At 41.1% G+C, this 24,642-nt stretch overlaps 1 protein-coding gene across 1 annotated transcript; it reads right to left on the bottom strand.

Moving 5' to 3' along the window:
• Nucleotides 1-540: 540 nt before the first annotated feature.
• Nucleotides 541-22,911, bottom strand: LOC132885898 (NF-kappa-B inhibitor delta). Its single transcript, XM_060920421.1, has 12 exons — nucleotides 22,833-22,911; nucleotides 16,926-17,065; nucleotides 16,779-16,803; nucleotides 16,408-16,658; nucleotides 13,846-14,105; nucleotides 11,882-11,987; nucleotides 10,221-10,367; nucleotides 8,867-8,918; nucleotides 8,564-8,739; nucleotides 8,111-8,227; nucleotides 7,704-7,868; nucleotides 541-1,990 (listed from the first exon to the last, which is right to left on the bottom strand). Exons 1-12 carry the CDS (start codon nucleotides 22,846-22,848, stop codon nucleotides 1,922-1,924), a joined length of 1,524 nt encoding a protein of 507 aa, XP_060776404.1. The 5' UTR covers nucleotides 22,849-22,911; the 3' UTR covers nucleotides 541-1,921.
• Between the last annotated feature and the right edge of the window lie 1,731 nt (nucleotides 22,912-24,642).

Genomic DNA, 24,642 nt, shown 5'->3' with positions numbered 1-24,642 from the left:
TCTGACGTTGAGGTCGAGCATTTCGGCTCATGTTGGTCTTGTTGACTTCCTTCTCCTCGACATGCCTCACCACTTCCAGTTTAGCAGCATGACTCTATTCTACTTCTGTATATCATCGCAGCGTTCATAACTTTGTCATGCTCACAGCGTCATTACGGAGCTGACGGTAATATGATGACTGATAGAGTAATGATTATGCAGGAAAATAAAATACTCCTGGCAACCTTGAACACAATGCTTATCCTCGACTATAGAAAGTAGTAAATGCTTGGATTCTGATATGTATGATTAGCATGTTTAAAAAAAAAAAGGTGTCAAACAGGAAAGCAAAAGAAGTTTTGTTACCTTGATGACTTTTTTTTTTAATCAATCAATAATGACAAATATAAGAAAAATGTTGAGCCCTGGCTTATTAAAAAATCCTGAAGTATCACCCAGATGTTTTGGTGTCTCATTGGATCCATAAATCTTAACCAGATGTCAGTGTGTACCTTAATCAAATAAACAAGGCGTGGTTTGAACAGAAAATTTTAATGCCATTGTTAAAGCTTTGAACAATTCGTTTGGTCAGTGTATTACATTCAAACAGGAAGTTTATTTTAATTGCAGTGTCAACCATTTATTAAAATAACAAATAGACAAATGTTTGATTTCTGATTCCATGAAATGCTCATATGATTCTGATAAATTAACAATCATTTCACTCCGCCTTGAAAGGAAGTGACAGTATAATGTTTTTTCCCCCCTTATTTGAATTACAAGGCAGTCAAGTCCCAGAAACCCAGTGATTCACATGAGATAATCCCCTTCGCCATTCCTCCACCCTGTCTTTATCACTTCTAGAGTCGCTTCTAATTCTGATGTCTTTACCTGATTCAAAAAAAAAAAGCTAACATGGCTATAACAGATGCGTTGTCGATGCAGATTCTGTTCAAATTATAATCTAGTAAATGTCGCTGACATAAAGATCATCGTTACTCGTTTGAACCGGAGAGATGACTGCCGTGCTGAGGTCAACATAAAAAGTGTGACATTTTCACTCCTCTATAATGACTCATCAAAACACTCCTATTCGTGCAATAACTGATGAGCTCTTGTGCTCTCTTACACAACCGTAAAGGTTACATCGAGAACACATGGAGTTTCTGTGTGTAAATAATTTATCCCTGAGTCAAATACTAGCGAACAATACATACATGTGTTTTAAAAAAAAAAGAATAAATAGATCATTTTTTTTCGAAAGATAACCTATGACACTGATGCAGTGTAGTGTACTGAGAAAACTCCAAACCAATATGGTTGATGATAATGGTGGGAAATCTGACTTGAATCCCCTGTAGATGATTTCACAGAAATCGCATTTTCATGAGTATTTTTTTACAAGAAAGGCTGGTGAAATGAAATGTTCGAGTTCTGACACATCGCTCTGTAGGAATGGACAGAACTGAACTGAGAAATCCCTCATAAGAGGATACTGTAGCAAAAATCAAGATCTGAATTCAGTCAAGGGATAGGACGCAGCACCTTTTTGGAAGGGTTCCTAATACCTAATTCTGCCTCTCCAAAGATTCTTTATAATTTGCTGTCATTACACATTCGTTCAATTATTTCCATTAAAAAAAAAAAGGTTTTAAAACTTTTTACTGCACAAAATTCTTGGGAAGTGACGTCATTCCGCATCCCTGACGAAGGCTCCTGAAGGGGTTGAAAGCTTGGGTATGTCCAAGAATTTTGTGCAGTAAAAAGTTTTAAAACCTTTTTATGGAATTGATCGCTGTTTCGATGAAAATCTTCAAATTATTATTATTATTTTTTTTTTAACGCACATTTCTGCTTTAATTTCCCTTGAGTGAATACAGACCTATGAGAAGTCCCTATGAGAAGTAAAGGGAGACATTTTGGGACTGGAAAGTAGTCCTGGTCACTCTTGGTCCTGTAAGGATGTGATACGCCGCCTAGAGGCATTTCTCTTCTTTAAGATGAGCTTGAGCTGAGTGGTTAAAGAGAAAAGAGCTCGGTCAGTAGGCTGATTTGTGTTAACACATCACAGTTTTAACCTGACCTTCCAAAGGTCAAAGTTTCACATATACATACACACGTGCATGCTATATGAGAAAAAAAATATATCCAGATGTGACAAATTAAAGGAAAACAAAAAAGTTGTTGGGCCAACTCTAGATCAGCTACAAAGTGACATCAAGCCAAGACACACCCTGTGACCGAAATCACTTCCTACTCACTGTCGTGGACTATATAGCGAGTTCGCCATTTTGTAGTGGTGTCTGAATGTACAGTGAGAATTATTACACCCTATATAGTGCACTCAAAGTATCCCATGATGCATAGTGTACAATCGATGGTCACGAACCAAACAATATATCCCATCATGCACTGCAGTTGTGCTGAAAGAAATCAAATCAAAAGTCTCGAATTTGATTTCATAAAAGGCAGTGGCAAAGAAGCAAACATTCAGCCTTGATTTAAAGGAACTGAAAGATGCAGCCGACACAAAGTTCTTTGTATTTATTAATGAGGGAAAGATGCTCAGTATAATATATGTTATTTACCAGCTGGGAGGTCCGTATCGTGAAATATCGTGACCGAGGTCTTGAATATACTCTGGGCCGAGGTCACGGTATTTCACCATACGGACCGACCTTAAGCTGGTAAATAATAAATTTTTTTCTTTACCAAATTCTAACAGAAAACGAGAGCGCCCGAAAGGGAAAACCGAGCCGAGCCGCCATTTTGAATCCTCATTCACGGCTGTAATGCAAATGGCTTCCTCCTCGGTATACAAGTGCACTTCCATGGCAGGAAAAAAAACTACATTTTGCCGCCTATGTAGTCCCCTATTTATACAAAATTGACTCATTCAGGATTCAGCCATGTTTGCTCGGCGTTAGCAACAGTTACAGGTTTTTAGCTTTCTCCTGAAATGTTTTCTTTTATTTCTTTTTCCTCAGGGTAGTGAAACTCGCTTTCGCTGTGAAGACTGTTATCGCTATCCATGCTGTAAAATTAATGCTATTCTCCTGAGAAATGCGAAAATACTGTAAATGTTGACAAAAATTGCTACGATGTTTGTTGTTATTGTGAACAAGCGAGTCGCCAGAGGTCCGTAACTGGGGTCTGTATCGTAGGATACGGACCCGTTCGCCAGCCAATCAGAGCGCAGGATTTGATGGAAACCGGACCGCGAAAAAATAAGCATTTATTATTTTTGAAAACCCAGCAGCCGACTGATCTGGCACGTTTTAATTGTGCGACAGTAATGACGTAAATAACGGTGCAATGGAGTAGTGTCCGAAAGTGTTTTTTTTTTTTTCATCTTACCAGTGAGCTCACTATATAGTCCTCTATATAGTGAGTAGTGAACGAGTGAGTGATTTCGGACACAGGGACAGATTCTGTAAAGGTCGTAGTATATTACACTATTCATGCCACTTTTTCTAATCGTTGAACCTTTCAGTGAGCCCTCATGGCCTGTGGATCATCCTAGCAAAGCTCAAGAGGGAAAGCGGATGATGATGTTGACTAGTCAGAATGACTGGTTTACAGAGACTCTTCTGTCTCAGGGATCACGTGAACCCGAATCCATGATGGCATACTGTAATTCCTGTTTTTTCCCCCCCTTTAATTTGTCACCGTCTGCATCTAGATATGTTGTGTATTTACAACTGACTGTAAAAGAAATGACATTGTTTTTATCAGTTAAGAAAATTCTGTGGTGGTGTTTTTTTCTTTTTTTGCCATTTTCTTCTGCCTGGTTCACGTTGGGTGGGACTTGATTTTGTGGTTAGTCACAGCTACAAAAATAGAATCATTAAAGTTTGAACCCAACCGCAGAAATTGAACCGACTTCTTTCCTGCTTCTTTCCTCCTCAAAATTGCAACTAGTTAGTTCTTTCTTTTTAATTTTTTATACACTTGGAAAAAATATATCTATATATTTTACGTACTCTGTTTTAGTGTGGTAATGGCGAATAGATTGGGTGTTTTTTTTTTTTTTAAAAGGTGAAAAGAATGAGAATTAGCAAAATGGCTGCACTGCGTTTGATATAATCACGCCCTGTGTCCGAAATCACTCACTACTCACTATCTAGTGGACTGTATAGCGAGTTCGCCATTTTGTAGCGCTGTCCGAATGTACGGTATAGTGAGAATTATTGCACCCTATTTCGTCGACTCATAGTATCCCACAATGCATTGTGAAAAGTAGTGTACAACCGATGGTCACTAACCAAGCAATATATACAACCCCGATCCAAAAAAGTTGGGACAAAGTACAAATTGTAAATAAAAACGGAATGCAATGATCTGGAAGTTTCAAAATTCCATATTTTATTCAGAATAGAACATAGATGACATATCAAATGTTTAAACTGAGAAAATGTATCATTTAAAGAGAAAAATTAGGTGATTTTAAATTTCATGACAACAACACACCTCAAAAAAGTTGGGACAAGGCCATGTTTACCACTGTGAGACATCCCCTTTTCTCTTTACAACAGTCTGTAAATGTCTGGGGACTGAGGAGACAAGTTGCTCAAGTTTAGGGATAGGAATGTTAACCCATTCTTGTCTAATGTAGGATTCTAGTTGCTCAACTGTCTTAGGTCTTTTTTGTCCTATCTTCCATTTTATGATGCGCCAAATGTTTTCTATGGGTGAAAGATCTGGACTGCAGGCTGGCCAGTTCAGTACCCGGACCCTTCTTCTACGCAGCCATGATGCTGTACAGTAATTGATGCAGTATGTGGTTTGACATTGTCATGTTGGAAAATGCAAGGTCTTCCCTGAAAGAGACGTTGTCTGGATGGGAGCACATGTTGCTCTAGAACCTGGATATACCTTTCAGCATTGATGGTGTCTTTCCAGATGTGTAAGCTGCCCATGCCACATGCACTAATGCAACCCCATACCATCAGAGATGCAGGCTTCTGAACTGAGCGCCGATAACAACTTGGGTCGTCCTTCTCCTCTTTAGTCCGAATGACACGGCGTCCCTGATTTCCATAAAGAACTTCAAATTTTGATTCGTCTGACCACAGAACAGTTTTCCACTTTGCCACAGTCCATTTTAAATGAGCCTTGGCCCAGAGAAGACATCTGCGCTTCTGGATCATGTTTAGATACGGCTTCTTCTTTGAACTATAGAGTTTTAGCTGTCAACAGCGGATGGCACGGTGAATTGTGTTCACAGATAATGTTCTCTGGAAATATTCCTGAGCCCATTTTGTGATTTCCAATACAGAAGCATGCCTGTATGTGATGCAGTGCCGTCTAAGGGCCTGAAGATCACGGGCACCCAGTATGGTTTTCCGGCCTTGACCCTTACGCACAGAGATTCTTCCAGATTCTCTGAATCTTTTGATGATATTATGCACTGTAGATGATGATATGGTCAAACTCTTTGCAATTTTACACTGTCGAACTCCTTTCTGATATTGCTCCACTATTTGTCGGCGCAGAATTAGGGGGATTGGTGATCCTCTTCCCATCTTTACTTCTGAGAGCAGCTGCCACTCCAAGATGCTCTTTTTACACCCAGTCATGTTAATGACCTATTGCCAATTGACCTAATGAGTTGCAATTTGGTCCTCCAGCTGTTCCTTTTTTGTACCTTTAACTTTTCCAGCCTCTTATTGCCCCTGTCCCAACTTTTTTGAGATGTGTTGCTGTCATGAAATTTCAAATGAGCCAATATTTGGCATGACATTTCAAAATGTCTCACTTTCGACATTTGATATGTTGTCTATTGCCGCTTTTCCACTACAAACGCGGCTGAGTCGGGCTGAACCGTGCCGTGCTGAGTCGGGCTGAGCGGGGCTGTTGGAGTTGCATTTCGACTACAACCGCGCTGAACCATGCTGGCTGGAAGTGGGTGGACACATTGGGTGGAGTTAGCGAAAGTGGGTGGACGTCAGGTGATGTCGTTAAGCAGCGCAAACAGTGACATCAGTGATCTTTTAAGCGGTAGTCTCACGACCCAGATAGTAAACAATAAACATGGAGGACATGGAGTCGTTAGTGTTGCTGGTCTTGGTGCTGTGGCTTGTTGTCACCGACAACGCGGACAGATACTGGCAAGAGCGTATAGATGAGGTGAGGCGCATAAGGCTTCAGAAATTCTCGTAATTCGTAATTATTCTTCTTCCGGGTTTGCGGTGTTTACAGATCCCAGCGCGCTCGCGGGGCGTGTGTGGGCATGTGAGGACACTCCTCCTCACCAATCAGTGCACAGGGGAGTGTCTGCTCACGCCCCCAGCCTCACTCGGCACGGCTTGGCTCGCTTCAGCCCCACTCCAAAACGGTGCGAGTTTTAGGGGCTAAGCAGGGCTGAAACGAGCTGAGTCGTGCTGGTTTTTGGTAGTCGAAACGCGAGCCGTGTCGGGCTGAAGTGAGCTGAAGCGAGCTGAAGTGAGCTGAAAAAGGGTAGTGGAAAAGGGCCATATGTTCTATTGTGAATACAATATCAGTTTTTGAGATTTGTAAATTATTGCATTCCGTTTTTATTTACAATTTGTACTTTGTCCCAACTTTTTTGGAATCGGGGTTGTACTATCGTGCACTGAGGTCGTGTTGAAAGAAAAGCTGTTTCATAAGGACTGTTAAGTATTTTAGACTGAGTATAGCAGTAGTTTGTAGTGTGTTGGGGTGAATGGACAGAGGAAGAAACGCATTATAAACGGACATTCGAGTACAATTAAAAATAGTAAGAGAATTGAAAAATAAGCTACGCTAGAATAAGACAGGTAAAATGGACGAATAAAAGTTACAGTGCAGAGCGAGGAATTAATCAAAAGCCTCAAATTTGATTTAATAAAAGGCGGCGACGAAGAAGAAAGGATCCAGCCTTGATTTAAAAGAACTGAACGATGCAGCAGACACAAAGTACTTTGGATTTATTAATGTGGGAAATACGCTCAGCATAATGTGTATTTATTATTTTGAAAACCCACCAGCTGACTGATCTGGCATGTTTTAATTGTGCGACGGTAATGACGTCAATAACGACACAGTGTCTGAAAATTTTTTTATTTTTAATTCTTCATTTTACCGATGAGCTCACTATATAGTCATCTATACAGAATTCCCTAGATAGTGAGTAGTGAATGAGTGAGTGATTTCGGACTCATGACACTGTAACCGTAAAAAAAACCCCAACTTATTCTGATCTTGCCAAGCTTCAAAAACTCACGTTCCTAAATGATTAATTCGCCACAAGCTGCCAGGTTTCAGAGAGCAGAGAAATGAAAGGACAGTAAAGCTAATTCAATCAGTTTTATTAAACCGGGAGAATACGCAAGCTGTTTCTGCACGTTGCAGTGCCAATGACTCGCACGTAAAAACAAAAGCGGTGTGGAGGCACCATTCTGAAACTGGCACTTCCTAGAATTCGCATCCCTGCAGATTTTTCACTTTAATTGAGCCTTTCTCATCCAGACGCAAATGGTTGGCTAGTGTCTCTGTGATTGATAGGGGACAGAAGGCATCCCGTCCTTCCCACCCTGAGAGTACGGCCAATTTTGCTCTCTTGGACTCCCAGACTAATCACCCGTGTCATCATCTGGCATGATAGGATGCCATGCTTTTCTATTAAAAACACGAGGCAAAAATATCATGATCCCTTCTCAAAACTCCCAGAGAGCTTATTCCTATTGTCATAACAACAGGAGCAAGTTCGACTCTGTGCTCACCTTCTCGCCTTGTTCTCCGCTTTGCAGCAGATGCACTGGCTGGTCGTTCTCCAGGTTGCGGATACTGGGATCGGCTCCTCTGCTCAGCAGCAGTCTGATCAGTTCCTCCTGACATGGGTTTCCATGTAACCCTGCTGCCATGTGCAAGGCCGTGTGTCCGTGTGCCTGAGAAAACGGACATGAAAAATATTAACGTCGCTGTACTATTTGTTCATTAGCAATAGATGTCACGTTCTAGACCAAAGCCATACTGAGTCGAGAGAGAGAGAAGAAAGATTTTCGCGCAAGCGAATAACATATTTTGTTTTTAGTAAAAATGGATGTTACGAACTTTTGCTGGTACATGTAGAAAGATAGACAATATACTGTACACTCCAAGCAGAAAGTGAGGTCTCTGCATGTGTTACCTTCATGTTGATAAAGGCCTGCATGTTGGGCAGCTGGAGTTTCAGGAAAAAATGAACCAACTGGATATTTCCCTCCTTCACAGCCAAGTGGAGGACAGTCTTATTACTTTTGATTTCCTGATGAAGAACAAAGATTGAGCATAGTGAAAACAAAGCAAGCACGTGAATTCATAATGAAACTGCCGATATAAAAAGAGATCTTTCACTTTCAGTTTTGCCAACAGGAATCTAAAAATGTTACACGGCAAAAGAATTTAGTGCATTTCCTGCATATGAGCTGAATAAATGGCCATGAATTAGTCACATACACACAGTTTTCTAATCAGTGGAGCTTGTGGTGACTTGTGAATGTTGGGTGGTGAATTGTGAATGTTGGATGGTGAACATTGGATGTCATTTGGATATGTAACATTTTCTGTTGACCGGCGTGTTGCGGTTGGTGCGCAGTTTCACCTGGCTGAGTAGGGAAGCGCCTGCTTCCAGCAGCAGCTGCAGGCAAATGAGTTTATTTTCAACTTGAGACTGCAGATGACCATCAGGTAGCCAGGCAGAGGTTGAAGAGGAGGTGGAAACAAGGGCCTTCATTGTGGTGTTGTGGGAGATCACTGCACAGTGCAGTGGGGTGAGACCTGAGAGAGAAGGATCAGACAGAAGCTTATTTAACTTATTTCCTTTCCAAACCCATGTCTATTTTTATTGTTCCTGTTATTTAACTACAATATACAATGTTGTACATGATCCACTGAAATGTCTTACCTTCAAAATTGCGAGCCTCCAGGTCCACTCCGTGTTCCATGGAGAGGAGAACCTGTGAATTGTGACATTCAGACATCAATAAATGTTTGGTGATGGAATAAATTACACATGTTGTAAGCTTTAATACTGACATTATGTACAGCCTGTGGACTAACTGCGAACTACAAAACATTAAAGTTAGCGAACGAAACGTTAGAATGAACATGGTCTATTCCTTCTCAAAACTATTTTTATTCATGACGATGCCTGGAATAACACAAGATGGTTTCAGGAGTAAAACAAATTACAGTAATATTGGTTTTGTAAAATTGTGTTTTTAATACTGCTTCACGAAAAATGTATTATGTTGAATTGACGGTCATGCTGTTAGCTGTTGGATGGTGAACGTTGAAAGTCAGATCGTGAATGTTGGATGGTTAATATTGGATTTTGGATGGTGAATATTGGATGGTGAATGTTGGACAGTGAATAGTGAACGTTGGATGGTGAATAGTGAATGTTGGATGGTGAATATTGGATGGTGAATGTTGGACAGTGAATAATGAACGTTGGATGGTGAATAGTGAATATTGGATGGTGAATGTTGGATGGTGAATAGTGAATATTGGATGGTGAACGTTGGATGGTGAATAGTGAATGTTGTGTAGTTACTTGTGAATTTTGGGTGGTGAATTGTGAACGTTGGATGGTGAACATTGGATGGTGAATGTTGGATGGTGAATAGTGAATGTTGGATGGTGAACATTGGATGGTGAATAGTGAATGTTGTGTGGTGACTTGTGAATGTTGGATGGTGAACGTTGGATGGTGAATATGGGATGGTGAATGTTGGATGGTGAACATTGGATGGTGAATAGTGAATGTTGTGTGGTGACTTGTGAATGTTGGATGGTGAACGTTGGATGGTGAATTTTGGATTCTGGATGGTGAATGTTGGACAGTGAATAGTGAATGTTGGATGGTGAATGTTGGATGGTGAATGTTGGATAGTGAATAGTGAATGTTGGATGGTGAATAGTGAATGTTGTGTGGTGACTTGTGAATGTTGGGTGGTGAATGTTGGATAGTGAATAGTGAATAGTGAGTGTTGAATAATAAATAGTGAGTGTTGGATAGTGAATGTTGGGTGGTGAATGCTGGTGGATGGTGAATGCTGAATGTTGGATAATGAATGTTGAATGGTGGATAGTAAATGTTGGATGGTGAATGTTGGATAGTGAATATTGGATGCTGCCTGTAGGTTCAGAAAGGGGCATATTTTAGCTGTTTTTTTACTATTTGGTGGTTAATAATCAAAGAAACTGCAGCTAGATACTTCATTACTACATGTGCTGTTTTTAGGATCTGAGCTCACCTTCATGACTTGTGGAAAGCCATATGTGGCCGCCAGGTGCATCGCAGTTTGACCTTTGATGTCGCAGATGCTGATATCAGCGCCCAGAGTAAGCAAGTCTTGCACGATCTCTGGCTGATTGGCTGCCACTGCTACCAGCAATGCAGTCTGGGATACAATAGCACTAAGAATGAATCCACTGAGCAAAGCAACCAGCAAACATAACCGACATGCACTAAAGATATGTGGATATCTGCAGTTATCAAGATGAAAACTAATCCTGGCTTTTATAATCAAATAAATGTGTTCTGAATGCAATAAAAATACAGCCCTGAGAATAAACATTGCACATATTGGGCTTCATTTATCAAGCTGTACAAATCTTTCGTAAGAATATTTACAAAAGAAATTTGGTATTTGGTCGGAAAAACATTCGTATCGTACTCGTGCTCTTGAGTGTGTTTACATTTACACATAAGAAGACTACCTAAAGTGCTTATTTATTTCACTCACACAGAAATGAATTTTTTTTAAACCTGCCATTTCATGTCAGTGACATGAAGAAATTATTTAGGATAAAAAAATAAAGACAGCAAGCCAATCTAAATTTATTCAACCCAAATATATTTTAAGACATACATTACTGTTCAAAAGTTTGGGGTCACTTTGAAATTTCCTTATTTTTGAAAGAAAAGCACTGTTCTTTTCAATGAAGATCACTTTAAACTAATCAGAAATCCACTCTATACATTGCTAATGTGGTAAATGACTATTCTAGCTGCAAATGTCTGGTTTTTGGTGCAATATCTACGTAGGTGTATAGAGGCCCATTTCCAGCAACTATCACTCCAGTGTTCTAATGGTACAACGTGTTTGCTCGTTGCCTCAGAAGGCTAATGGATGATTAGAAAACCCTTGTACAATCATGTTAGCGCAGCTGAAAACAGTTTAGCTCTTTAGAGAAGCTATAAAACTGACCTTCCTTTGAGCAGATTGAGTTTCTGGAGCATCACATTTGTGGGGTCGATTAAATGCTCAAAATGGCCAGAAAAATGTCTTGACTATATCTTCTATTCATTTTACAACTCATGGTGGTAAATAAAAGTGTGACTTTTCATGGAAAACACAAAATTGTCTGGGTGACCCCAAACTTTTGAACGGTAGTGTATAGTTATTCAATTTAGAAGAAATGCTGCCATATAAAAAGGGCTGATCTATGCACGTGGCAGCTGTAAGCCAAGATGGTGCAAATGGCAGAACTGATATTGCTGGAAGAGTTAGCACATGTTTTGGCCTTTTCAGGTGCTGGAACTCTGCTGGTTCTGCTGCTAAATAATATAATTTTATTCCCGTAGATGTGAGTCAAAGGTCCTACTTTTGCCTCTGAGAATGTCTTTTTTTGGGGGGGGGCGGCATGTTAACAGCCATTTTGTGCTTTCTGCTCTGTGAGCTTTGTTTTTATGGAGTTTTGTGGGCATCACGAAATGAGAATCAGCTGTGCTGTGCACATGCCTGGTAATTTATGGGTGACTGTCATTTAACAATGTGCACACGTGAATACAAAGAAAATTAGCATGTCCTAAACGGTTATTCATCAGGCTGAATTTTTAAAAAAATTCAGTTTCACTTATGCAAATGCTACACACAACTATGGTAAATGAGACCCATTGTTTGTGCCTTACCTTTCCCCTGTGCTCCTTTGTGTCCAGTGTGCCGAGCTCCTGCAGTTTCTCAGCTGCAGCGAAGGCATATTCCCTCTGGCCCTTAGCAGTGTATATGTGCAGAATTCTAAATGAGGCACAAAACCAAACAATTTACAAAACCATTATTGTTTCTTCAGCTGAAGAAACTGTCTCTATGACTCTGTTAGAGGCAGAACTCATGCTACAAACTAATGATGCTAAGGCATTGCTTTTGATATCAAAATTAAATGATGACAATTATTATACATACATGACACTTTTTTTGATGGAATAAAAACATGCGTTCTGTTCCCTTCTAGCGGGTTCCGTTCATTTGTTTTGACAGCATGCAATGTTGTTAGCATATCGCTTATCCTACGTGTATTACATCACTCTACCCAATGGAGAATGACTGTTGAATATGGTTTACGATATCGCATGGTTGTCAAGACAACATGATGTCACACGTTGGAGCTGATGCCAGTATTCAATGAGAGAGTTTTCTGCTGCAAATTCTTTGTTCGCCGGGAAAGAGAAAGACGCGTTGAACAACCGAAAGGCTACCAAAACTGCATTAGATATTCAAGCATATTTACAAGAGAAAAGCATACCAACGGACACTGAAAAACTGGAAAAGAGACATGTCAGAGATGTATGTGACAATTTGTAAACAAACATGGCAGCCAGGTTTGCTTCATTAAATACGTCAGATTTTGAGAGAATTTTGAAAGAGAAAGACGCGTTGAACACCCGAAAGGAATGTGTATGTATAATAAGAATAATACTGGCTGGCTTTTTTTCGTGGTATATCAGATATATTCCACTCAGCTAGTATGATCCTGAACTTGTCTTTGACTTGTTCAATATTACACTAGCTGAATGGAATATATCTGATATACCATTCAACGCCCATCAATATATATATGTTATTTACCAGCTGGGAGGTCCGTATCGTGAAATACCGTGACCGAGCTCTTGAAAGTACTGAGCGAGGCCCTCTGGGCCGAGGTCAGTATTCAAGGCCGAGGTCACGGTATTTCACCATACAGACCGACCTTAAGCTGGTAAATAATATATTTATTTTTTTCTTTACCAAATTCTAAGAGAAAACGAGGGCGCCCGAAAGGGAAAACCGAGCCGAGCCGCCATTTTGAATCCTCATTCACGGCTGTAATGCAAATTGCTTCCTCCTCGGTATACAAGTGCACTTCCATGGCAGGAAAAAAACTACATTTTGCTGCCTACTGTATGTAGTCCCCTATTTATACAAAATTGAGTCATTCAGGATTCAGCCATGTTTTTGCTCGGCGTTAGCAACAGTTACAGGTTTTTTGCTTTCTCCTGAAATGTTTTTTTTTAAATTTTGTCTTCCTCAGGGTATTAAAACACGCTTTCGCTGTGAACGCTGTCATTATCGCTGTCCATGATGTAAAATTAATGCTATTCTCCTGAGAAATGCGAAAATAAATGTTGACAAAAATTGCTACTATGTTTGTTGTTGTTGTGAACGAGTGAATCGTCAGAGGTCCATAACCGGGGTCCGTAACTGGGGTCCGTATTGTAGGATACGGACCCGCTCGCCAGCCAATCAGAGCGCAGGATTTGATGGAAACCGGACCGCGAAAAAAATACTAAAATATTATGTGGCAAAGATGACGACTGATGACAGATGGTACGTTTCCAAAATTCAATTGAAATATTGGGATTATGTTACAATTACAAATCATGTTGTACCAAAGCAGTCACTGGACAGTATATCTGACCAGATAGCTTCAGAAAGGTCACACACTATGCAGTTTGAACGTAACCAGGTGTAACTCATTAAAATCTTGGTCCTTTACTCATCAGTTAATTTCGGGAAAAGTTTAATGACGGAAATGTCGACCACCTACAGTCATTCTGGATATAAAGGATTAAAAAAATAAACTGAAAGAATATCCCTCCATTCTGTTGCCCTCACTCACGTGTCCCCATCGTCGTCCTTCCATGTGGTTCTGTTGTAGTCCATGGCTTGGAGGAAGAGCCGCGCCTCATCCAGCTTAGCCATGTCCATCTGAGGCCTAACTGATACACTGCAGGGGCCTGTGGATGCCTGGGCTCTGGGCCCAGGATTCCACAAGTAACCAGTGCTTGGAACATTTATACTCGGAGTCCTGAGGTCAGCGCTGGCACTGGGCATGGCCGAGGCACTGGGCACAGGACACTCTGAACTGGGCTGCTGCTGCTGCAAAAAAATAGACAACACTTTAAAGTTAGCACTTCTTTCAAGCAGAATTTAATAGCGGAGCTCCATACTTAAGAGAATATGCCAATGCATCGACCTGATTTTTGATGGCTTTCGCCAGGTACGTATGAACGATGAACGTGTACCACCACAGGGACCCCAATTGTAAGTACAAGGCAACCCATCTCAAACACTTGACCCCCAGACAATGAAATTTGTATCTTTATTTACATAAGATAGATGGGTTTTTATTCAGCACTTATTTTTCATTTGCTCTTCAAAAAATCACATGGGATTATTTACTAACATTTTACAGAAAATATTCACGATAGCTTCATATAAAATGAGATAAAACAGACTTATTAGTCTACGAGCTTGTTGGACAATTGACAGTTTCTGTCATGGGCGATAGATGAAGGTAAGTACAGGAAGAGTTTTATCGAAAGCGCGCTAGCGAACAGATCCAAAATGTCGATAAAGGCAGAGTTGAAAAACAGGCAGTGGTTGAGTGGGGCACGGACAGGATATCAGAGCTAATACAGTACTCAAAGTCCAAAACCACAAACGGGATCAAAACCAGAAAAGCGATGCAAAATATAAGGCTTGGTAATGTTAGACGCAGGATGCAGAGCGTATACTTCACAAAGTCTGTGTGTTACTGAGAGTCCTTATACTGTATGTATGCGCTGCGATTGCGTTCTAATCAGGAACAGGTGCATGATAAGTAGTTCTAATGGTGCTGTGTGCGCGCGTCGACGTGCGTGGACGTGACGGATGTAACGTTTGACGTATCAGGTTTGATATTCGATCGTGACGATATAGTAACGCTGTAAAGTGAAAGTGCTGGTTCACTGCTGTCCACCAGGCACCCGGCAGAGTCACACCGTAATAAATGTCATGGTGTTGTTTCTGGCGCATGGCAGGCGGTGTCGAAGAAGGGAATAAATATGTATTCGTAACTGCGATACGTATCTCATTATTGGTCTCACTGTCACGAGACGATGCAGAAATTTATTGATGTGGAATACACGACACTACACAACTCGATGGGGGTCGTATGCTCTAATATTATTATTCTATTCAGATTGATTTTGTGCCCTTGCAAATATTTTGTTCATACGCACATCAGGAGCTCTGCTTTTAGGCACTGCCTAAATATTTGGACCACATATATAGTACCAACAATGCTATATACACCAAACACAGCATATACACCTCACCATCCACTTTGATAGGAACACCTGTTCATCTGCTTTATTTATGCAGTTATCGAATCAGCCAATCATGTGGCAGCAAGCACAATTCATAAAATAATGCAGATGGTATGTATCTGTCAAGAGCTTCACTTAATGTTTGCATGAAAGATCTAAAGTGTGACCTCGGTAATTTTAACGTGGCATGTATGTTGGTTTGGGCGTCTCAGAAGCTGCTGATCTCCTGGGATTTTCCCACGCAGCAGTCTCTAGAGTTTACACTGATCGGTGTGAAAAACAAACACCTTGTGAGTGGAGATTCTGCAGGCTGATACAGCTTGTTGAGAAGAGAGATAAGAGCAGAATGACTAGACTGATCTGATCTGACAGCAAACTCAAATAATCACTCTTTACAACCGTGGTGAGCAGAAAAGCATGTCAGAGTGCACAGCACATCAAACCTTGAGGTAGATAAGCTACAACAACAGAAGACCACATCAGGTTCCGCTCCTGTGAGCCAAGAACATGAGTCTGACGCCATCATGGGCACAGGTTCGCCAGAACTGGACAGTTGAAGACTGGAGGTGATATATATATAGTCAACTGTCCAGTTTTCATGATCGCATCAGATTCCTGTTCTTGGCTGACAGGAGTGGAACCCGATGTGTTCTCATGCTGCTGTAGCCCATCCATCTCACAATGTTTTGTGCATGCTGAGATGCTTTTCTGCTCACCGCGGCTGTATAGAGTGATTATATGAGTTACTATGTCCTTCCTGGCAGCTCGAACCAATCTGTCCATTTTCCTCTGACCTCTCTTATCAACCAGGCGTTCGTTTCCGCCCGCAGAGCTGTCGCTCGCTCGACGTTGCTTGTTTTGCGCACCGTTCTGTGTCAACTCTCGACATTGTCGTGTGTGAATGAAAACCCCAGCAGGTCGATGAAACGCTCAAACTAGGAAGATAAGACCTTCCCCGCGTTTGACGTGAACGTTACCTGAAGCTCTTGACCTGTATCTTGATCTCGCGTACTGAGCTGCTGCCGCCTCAGCAGGCATTCCTATTCAAGTGGACAGCCAGGCTTTAAACTGCTTTTGTGTCAGAGACTTACAAAATGCTGTGGAATCTGTGCACTCGGACAGTCCTGCAGGTGATTATAGCTGGAAAGCTGAGGCTCTGCAGAGGTTAAACTGGGGTTGTAAACCGGAGCATGTGAGAAGTTGAGAGCACCTGGAGAGTCTGTGGCATAATTCAGGCACATCGGGTTGAAGGGGCTGCACTCCTGAAACGCAGAGGAGTGTGGCTGCATATCCCACCGGTTGTACCTCGTCGCTGTCATGTCCGAGTAGCTGCTGTTTGCACCTGGACAGAAAAGAAACTCTTAAGAGCAGGAATCAATACACGAGTCGATGATTACTCTCAGAATTAGAGAGCTGGGTGTGTGAAATTCCCTGATGTGTGTATGAAGAGGCTGTTACTTACTGGCAGACAGCTCTGATGTTGTCACCTAATAGAGAAAAGATCACATTATTATTTGATTTCTATCACAACTCGCGCATTACTTGAAATGAAGGAAACCTCATCCCGGAACACTGAAGGTTTTCTGAGCAAGTGTGAGCGTGTACTCACTGGGATTGGCACAGCAGCAGCACCAGCGTTATTGGTCGCAGAGGTGCAGGTTGGAGGAGCTGAAGATGTCTCTCGCTTTCTCTTCTGCTCCAGGAGCTTCTTCACTGTGGGCAGTGTGTAACACGGCTTCTCCTTTGGCGCTGTGGACCAACACAAATGGAACGGCTTTCTTTACTAAGTGATAGCTTTTCCAAAAGAAAAGCTTGTGTTTGTGGGACGCTAAGTAAGCAGTTAATTAGTATTTGTACGCAATTTATGAGTAAGATTCATCCACTTGCTCACGTTTACAATGTTATCTAAAATCATATAGAATCAATTTTCTGCCAAAATGTTCATACAATACTTTTGAAATATCAAACAAAAATGACAAATCAGAATACAAAAAAAATAAAAAAAAAGTCAATTTTTTTAGACTGGCAAGCAAGTTATTCGTGTAATAATTCGAATAATTATTCGTGCGATTCCAGCTTTCTCGTTTGCGCTCCCGGACTTTTTGCTTGCAGTTTTGGCACAAACTTCACGTGTGGGTGGGCTGTCCAGGAATGCATTCCCATTGGCTAACTTGTGTTTGACTGACAGCTACGCTCAGCCATTTCCTACTCGGATTCTGGCGGACTGTTTGACGAGTGACCGATCCATTGATGGTAAACAAGGATCGAGTGGACTTCAGTGGCGACTATGATATTGAATTTACACTTTGTTGAATTAATTCAATATCATAGTCGCCACTGAAGTCCACTCGATCCTTGTTTACCGTCAATGGATCGGTCACTCGTCAAACAGTCCGCCAGAATCCGAGTAGGGAATGGCCGCAACAGCCTCCGGGGAATGGCTGAGCGTAGCTGTCAGTCAGGGAAAAAGTCAGGGAGCGCAAACGAGAAAGCTGGAATCGCAACCAAAATAAATTACGTCAAACTAAACTGAGAAAGACGCGGAACAAAAATAAAAGGTTTCTGAAGAGTAATAGACTGATATTTTGCACGATTACACAAATAATTTGTTTGCCAGTCTAAAAAAATTTGACTTTTTTTTCTTTTTTTGTATTTTGATTTGTCGTTTTTGTTTGATATTTCAAAAGTATTGTATGAACATTTTGGCACAAAATTGACTATCAAATTTCACCAAATAAAAACTGTACCATCTTACAAATAAGAACAACCATGAACTTTTTTTTTTTTAAGACCACTGCTGGTAAAAAATGACAACGAGGAAGAGGAGCCATGAGGCTGTAGATAAATGGCAAACGTTTTACTCTCTCTATACAAGTTCAATACAAATCTATAATTCGTGATTACATCTCTATCTAGTCATCTGTTTTGATTAGTAATTCGGCATATCTTGACACCAGAAGAGTAAAGTCTTCCGTGTGACATCTTGTTTTTGTTTTTAAAGAGCACTTTGTCACACCGTTGTGCTTCCCCTATTGTAATCTTTTACACTAAAGATATGCTTGTGTGCTTTAAAAAAAAAAAAAAAGAAGAAGTAATTTCCCTGAGTTACTCACCAAAGGAAAAAAGCAAAAGCAAAGCAAAGAGATTAATGCAAATATCGGCGGGTTTCCAGTGGTCATCAGGTACAGACAGGGAGGAACGTTTCTTCAAAATCTCAACCTCAAGAACGTGAGATAAGTCTGAAATTTCCATCAGAGGAGTTTCGTTCTCGTCACACAAACCATGAGGAAAGTATTCCATCAGGAAAAGAGGTGGTGAGGTCATGTCGAACCTGTTCTCCTCGACAGAAAGCCGTGGCGAATGTCGCAAAGCATTTTTCTGTTTCCTTTGCTCCGTTACGCTGCGTGGCCAACCACATCTTCCTGCCTGAGTGACGTATGGGGCCTCAGTAGCTTCTGTTGCAGTGTCTAACACTCAGCACTGTGTTGGCAACGCTTGACTTATTTCTGCCAACATGCGTATGGATTTTAAAAAGCAAGTCCTGGTCCAAAATGCTAGTTTTTGATATGTGATTTATTCGCAGGACGCAAAAGACTTTTTCGAGGTTTGTTCTGGTTCATTATTTAACCTCCTAGGGCTTAGCGGTCACATGTGTGGACAGCACTTTATGGAAATTCGGAACAAGAATCCACATATGTGGACATACTTTTTCTCTAAAAGTACATCTCATCAAAAGATGATGCTTAGTTTTTATTCTAATCAGGTTCTAATAAGCCCAAATAGCAAAGATAAATAAAAAATGCATGTAAAAAAAACAGCTTGGGCCTTAGGAGGTTAAGGAAGGATCCATCCCATTCACAACTCTGATGGCGTTTGAAGAGTAATTTTAATATATTACTTCAGTGATGTCACTTCCCTGCCTGTCTCTGAGACAGAACTTTTCGATTTCCATATCCCCTCATGGGGGGGGAAAAACAGCAGTTTCTCTGAAAACCACTGAAGTGAGCAACTTTCATGGCAGAGGATTCAAAAGAGGAAGATGAGGCAAGTTGAAGCAGTGTGGAAACTCCATTGTGCCTGGCTGGGCTTGGAGAATTCCCTTTCCTATCAGCCGTTTTGATTTGTTCTGCTCTCGCTTTAGTTTCGTTTTACTCCTACCAGCCCGATTCTTCAAACGCCTCACCACCACAAGCTCACGAATCACTCAGACACCCGGCTTTACGCTCCTCTACCCAAACCAAAGAGTATAGGAAAATTAGAGCTCTAGTATTCTATATTTAGAGCATGACACACCAAGTCGCCCTTGTTTTTGATTGACTCGTCATAAACATTTTCATCTATTAGCTGCTGTCACATCCTGTATTTTGGTCGGTAAACAAATGGCTGTGCTGAGGGCTTTACCAAAAAAAAAAAACACAAAGGACATCCCTGTTTATTAAGCAAAGAAAATCACGTCAACTGTGTCAGGTACAGAGACAACAATATGTAAATTCTTCATCTTATTACTGTATTATTACTTTTACAGCTTATGTCTTGTTGATCTGTTATTAATGATATTAGGAACCAACCTAGAGATGGCATGGTGGTGTAATGGTTAGCACCGTCACCTCACAGCAAGAAGGTTCTAGGTTCGAGCCCAGTGGCCGACGGAGGCCTTTGTGTGGAGTTTGCATATGCCTCTTCTTCTTCTTTTGGCTGCTCCCGATGAGGGGTCGCCACAACGGATCTTTCGTCTCCATCGCTCCCTGTCTTCCGCATCCTTCTCTCCCACTTTCATGTCCTCTCTCACCACATCCATGTATCTCCTCTTTGGCCTTCCTCGTTTTCGTTTGGCTGGCAGCTCCATCCTCAACATTCTCCTTCCAACATGCTCTGCATCTCTTCTCAGGATGTGCCCGTACCATCTCGGTCTCATCTCTCTTAGCTTAATTCCCGAGCTGTCCCTCTGATGTGCTCGTTCATAATCATTCGCGTTATGCCATCGGAATATTTTCACTCATGGCTTGAGGACTGCCTTGGTGAATGAATATTCATGTCGGAAGTGCTACCTGACTGGCTGGCGGAAAGGTGCGGGTTAAGCAGTTCTATAATTTTTGAAAGGAACAGGCGTTTTGAACAGGGCTGTTTAGACAAGCTGAGACGAGAGCTGTGGCGCTTTTATCCTTGTAGTAGTTTGACCAAAGCATCTCAGAGATATTTCATGAAGATCTCAGGGAAAAGGGCTATAATATTGCCCCTTTTCCACCAAATCAGTTCCAGGGCTGGTTCGGGGCCAGTGCTTAGTTTGGAACCGGGTTTTCTGTTTCCACTGACAAAGAACTGGCTCTGGGGCCAGAAAAACCGGTTCCAGGCTAGCACCAGCTCTTTTACCCCTTTTCCATCAAATCAGTTCCAGGGCTGGTTCGGGGCCAGTGCTGGTGCTGGTTCACAACTCGTTCAACTTGCGAGCCAGCTGAGAACCAGTTTGCTTTTCCATAGCTCGGGGTGCTAAGGGGAGCCATGTCATTACGTCACTGTATACGTCAGTTACGTCGCTGCGGTTGCATAAACCTTGGTGCGAACATCGAAGCAACAACAACAACAACAATAATGGATGACTGCTGCTTTACTGCATCCATGATATCTCGTCGCTTATTTAAAAATGCTGACCTTTCGCGGTCTTGCTAATGTTGTTGGTCTTAACAACTCCGCCTCCCCGCTGATGTAAGCGGTTCTTTCCTCTGGCCCAGCAAAGAGCTGGTGCTAGCCTGGAACCGTTTTTTTCTGGCCCCAGAGCCAGTTCTTTGTCAGTGGAAACAGAAAACCCGGTTCCAAACTAAGCACTGGCCCCGAACCAGCCCTGGAACTGATACCCCTTTTCCACCAAATCAGTTCCAGGGCCAGTGCTGGTGCTGGTTCACAACTCGTTCAACTTGCGAGCCAGCTGAGAATCAGTTTGCTTTTCCATAGCTCGGGGTGCTAAGGGGAGCCACGTCATTACGTCGCTGTATACGTCAGTTACGGTACATCGCTGCGTTTGCATAAACTTTGGCGCGAACATCGAAGCAACAATAACACGGAGAAGAAGAAGAAACAGCAACAACAACAATAATGGATGACTTCGTGTTTGTACAGCTGCTGCTTCTCGTCGCTTAAAAATGGCGACCTTTCGCGGTCTTGCTATTGTTGTTGGTCTTAACAACTCCACCCCCCACCCCCACCCGCTGACATAAGCGGTTCTTTCTTCTGGCCCAGCAAAGAGTTGGTGCTAGCCTGGAACCGTTTTTTCTGGCTCCAGAGCTAGTTCTTTGTCGGTGGAAACAGAAAACCCAGTTCCAAACTAAGCACTGGAGCTGCTTTGGTGGAAAAGGGGCATGATTTGGTGGAAAGCTTTATGGAGAATGGAGATGATTTGTATGTTGAGTTTGCCTGAGGACACCTGATTCAAGAAGGATTTGGCTTATCGAAGACGTCATTAACCTAGTGATGAGAGATATGATCTTCAGGCATCCATGAGCGTTTTCAGAAAACGAGATCTCTCATCTCAGTCAGTGACCTTCAGTGAACTCATCTGCTCTGGTGACATTAAGCATGACCAAAGATGATCTTTCATCGTCGCGGATTGACCCTTTAAGTGTGAGGTTGTGGGTGCGCGAAACAGGGGGGCGGGGCGGGGCGAGGGGGGGAGGGATGCCCTCATGCAAACGACGGAAATCCCTGACCAGTGAGTCACGCGCGTGGGCGGGGCGGGGATTCCGCCGCTCACTCGTGTCCCCTCTGCACGCTCTCTGAGTCTCAGTGCATTTCCTATTTTATATATATATATACATCACACACTACAATCCGCCATGTCAGTTTAATAATACCAGGTTTAGCAGATTTGTACAAGAAATAAATAATAATAATAAAATCAACAAAACGTCCTCAATGACGTCATCACCCATTCATTGATCCCCTTCGCTTTATCCTGAAATGGTTCATTCCTCCATCACACCTGTTTGAGCTCTCTCTCTCTCTCTCTCTCTCTCTTTCTGCGCCTCTTCTTGATATAACGGTTTGTTAGCCATGTGTAACAAAACAAGACACGTATTTAAAACAGACCTGAAAATAAAGCTCGGAAGGGAGGAGGTACTCTAAAGGAGTTCCTCTTTCACGCAACATTAATCTGAATGTAGAGAGCCCTTTACTACCGGGGATCCTCCAAACAAATTAATGTTTATGACTCACTACTCGAGCCATGTTTACAACACTATCATCAGCAATACAAAGCGATGAAAAATAAAACAGACAACTTGTCAAAACTAGTCAGGCTTTAGACTTAGCACTTCATTACAAATAATAATAATAATAATAATAATAATAATAATAATAATAATCATATTATTATTATTATTATTATTATTATGAATAATAATAATAATAATCATAATCATAATAATAATAATGTTCCCTGGGGAATTATTCATATTCAACACTGGCTGAAATTCTAACTGAAGGTTATTTAAGACCAAAAAAACCCCCAAAAACTGTTACTCACATTTCTGTAAGTGCATGTCAAAACTCCTTTTTACAGCAGTCTGTAGTTTTCAGCTCGCCACGCCAAGTAAAACAGGTTAGTTGTAGTTTAATGCAGGTCTCTGTCTTCGTGTCCGGACCGGTAACTTCTCTCTCTGCGTCTCTCAGGTGTCGGGACTTTTCACTGTGTACACTCTCGCACGCGCCAGGGGGCGGAAGCCTTTGTCCAGGGGGCGGGGCTTACCAGAGTCTTTCTTTCTTTCTTTCTTTCTTTCTCATCTCATCTCATCTCATCTCACCTCATCTCATCTCATCTAAAAAGAATTGTTGCGTATGTAATCTAGTCTAAGGTGTCTCATAATTATGACGTAAGTTCTCTTAATGATAAAAATAATAATGAGTATCATAATGATGACGTGATGTTATCAGAATAACTGCTGAACACGTTATGAGATAATGATGAGTTCTTATAACGACGAGCCCGATTTCACAATAATGACATCATGACATCTTTTTTTTATTTATTTTTATTTGTACAACAGAATAAACAAAACAACCAGACATTCCAGTTCATAAATGAAATATTAAAAGGACGTATAAATAAGAAAAAAAGAGAGAGAAAAATAGTGTAAGTGACGTCTTCAGTTAAAACGTTCTGAATAGAAGTTGATAACATAAACTTTTCTTCTTATAATTTTTCTACATTTTACAGACTCAAATTAATATTTTATTTCAATTAAAAATAACACACATACCGTACACTACCGTTCAAAAGTTTGGGGTCACCCAGACAATTTTATGTTTTCCATGAAAAGTCACACTTTTATTTACCACCATGAGTTGTAAAATGAATAGAAAATATAGTCAAGACATTTTTCTGGCCATTTTGAGCATTTAATCGACCCCACAAATGTGATGCTCCAGAAACTCAATCTGCTCAAAGGAAGGTCAGTTTTATAGCTTCTCTAAAGAGCTAAACTGTTTTCAGCTGTGCTAACATGATTGTACAAGGGTTTTCTAATCATCCATTAGCCTTCTGAGGCAATGAGCAAACACATTGTACCATTAGAACACTGGAGTGAGAGTTGCTGGAAATGGGCCTCTATACACCTATGGAGATATTGCACCAAAAACCAGACATTTGCAGCTAGAATAGTCATTTACCACATTAGCAATGTATAGAGTGGATTTCTGATTAGTTTAAAGTGATCTTCATTGAAAAGAACAGTGCTTTTCTTTCAAAAATAAGGACATTTCAAAGTGACCCCAAACTTTTGAACGGTAGTGTATGTTGGCCTTGTGGATATGAAATCTTTCAAACAAGATAAAAATGTGTACAATGTTACAACCCCGATTCCAAAAAAGTTGGGACAAAGTACAAATTGTAAATAAAAACAGAATACAATGATGTGGAAGTTTCAAAATTCCATATTTTATTCAGAATAGAACATAGATGACATATCAAATGTTTAAACTGAGAAAATGTATAATTTAAAAGAGAAAAATTAGGTGATTTTAAATTTCATGACAACAACACATCTCAAAAAAGTTGGGACAAGGCCATGTTTACCACTGTGAGACATCCCCTTTTCTCTTTACAACAGTCTGTAAACGTCTGGGGACTGAGGAGACAAGTTGCTCAAGTTTTGTGATAGGAATGTTAACCCATTCTTGTCTAATGTAGGATTCTAGTTGCTCAACTGCCTTAGGTCTTTTTTGTCGTATCTTCTGTTTTATGATACACCAAATGTTTTCTATGGGTGAAAGATCTGGACTGCAGGCTGGCCAGTTCAGTACCCGGACCCTTCTTCTACGCAGCCATGATGCTGTAA

This window comes from Neoarius graeffei, chromosome 5 (genome assembly GCF_027579695.1).
Source record: "Neoarius graeffei isolate fNeoGra1 chromosome 5, fNeoGra1.pri, whole genome shotgun sequence".
NCBI lineage: Eukaryota > Metazoa > Chordata > Actinopteri > Siluriformes > Ariidae > Neoarius > Neoarius graeffei.
The sequence above is the reverse complement of the archived record's forward strand: the minus strand, read 5'-3'. Positions and strand labels throughout refer to the sequence as shown.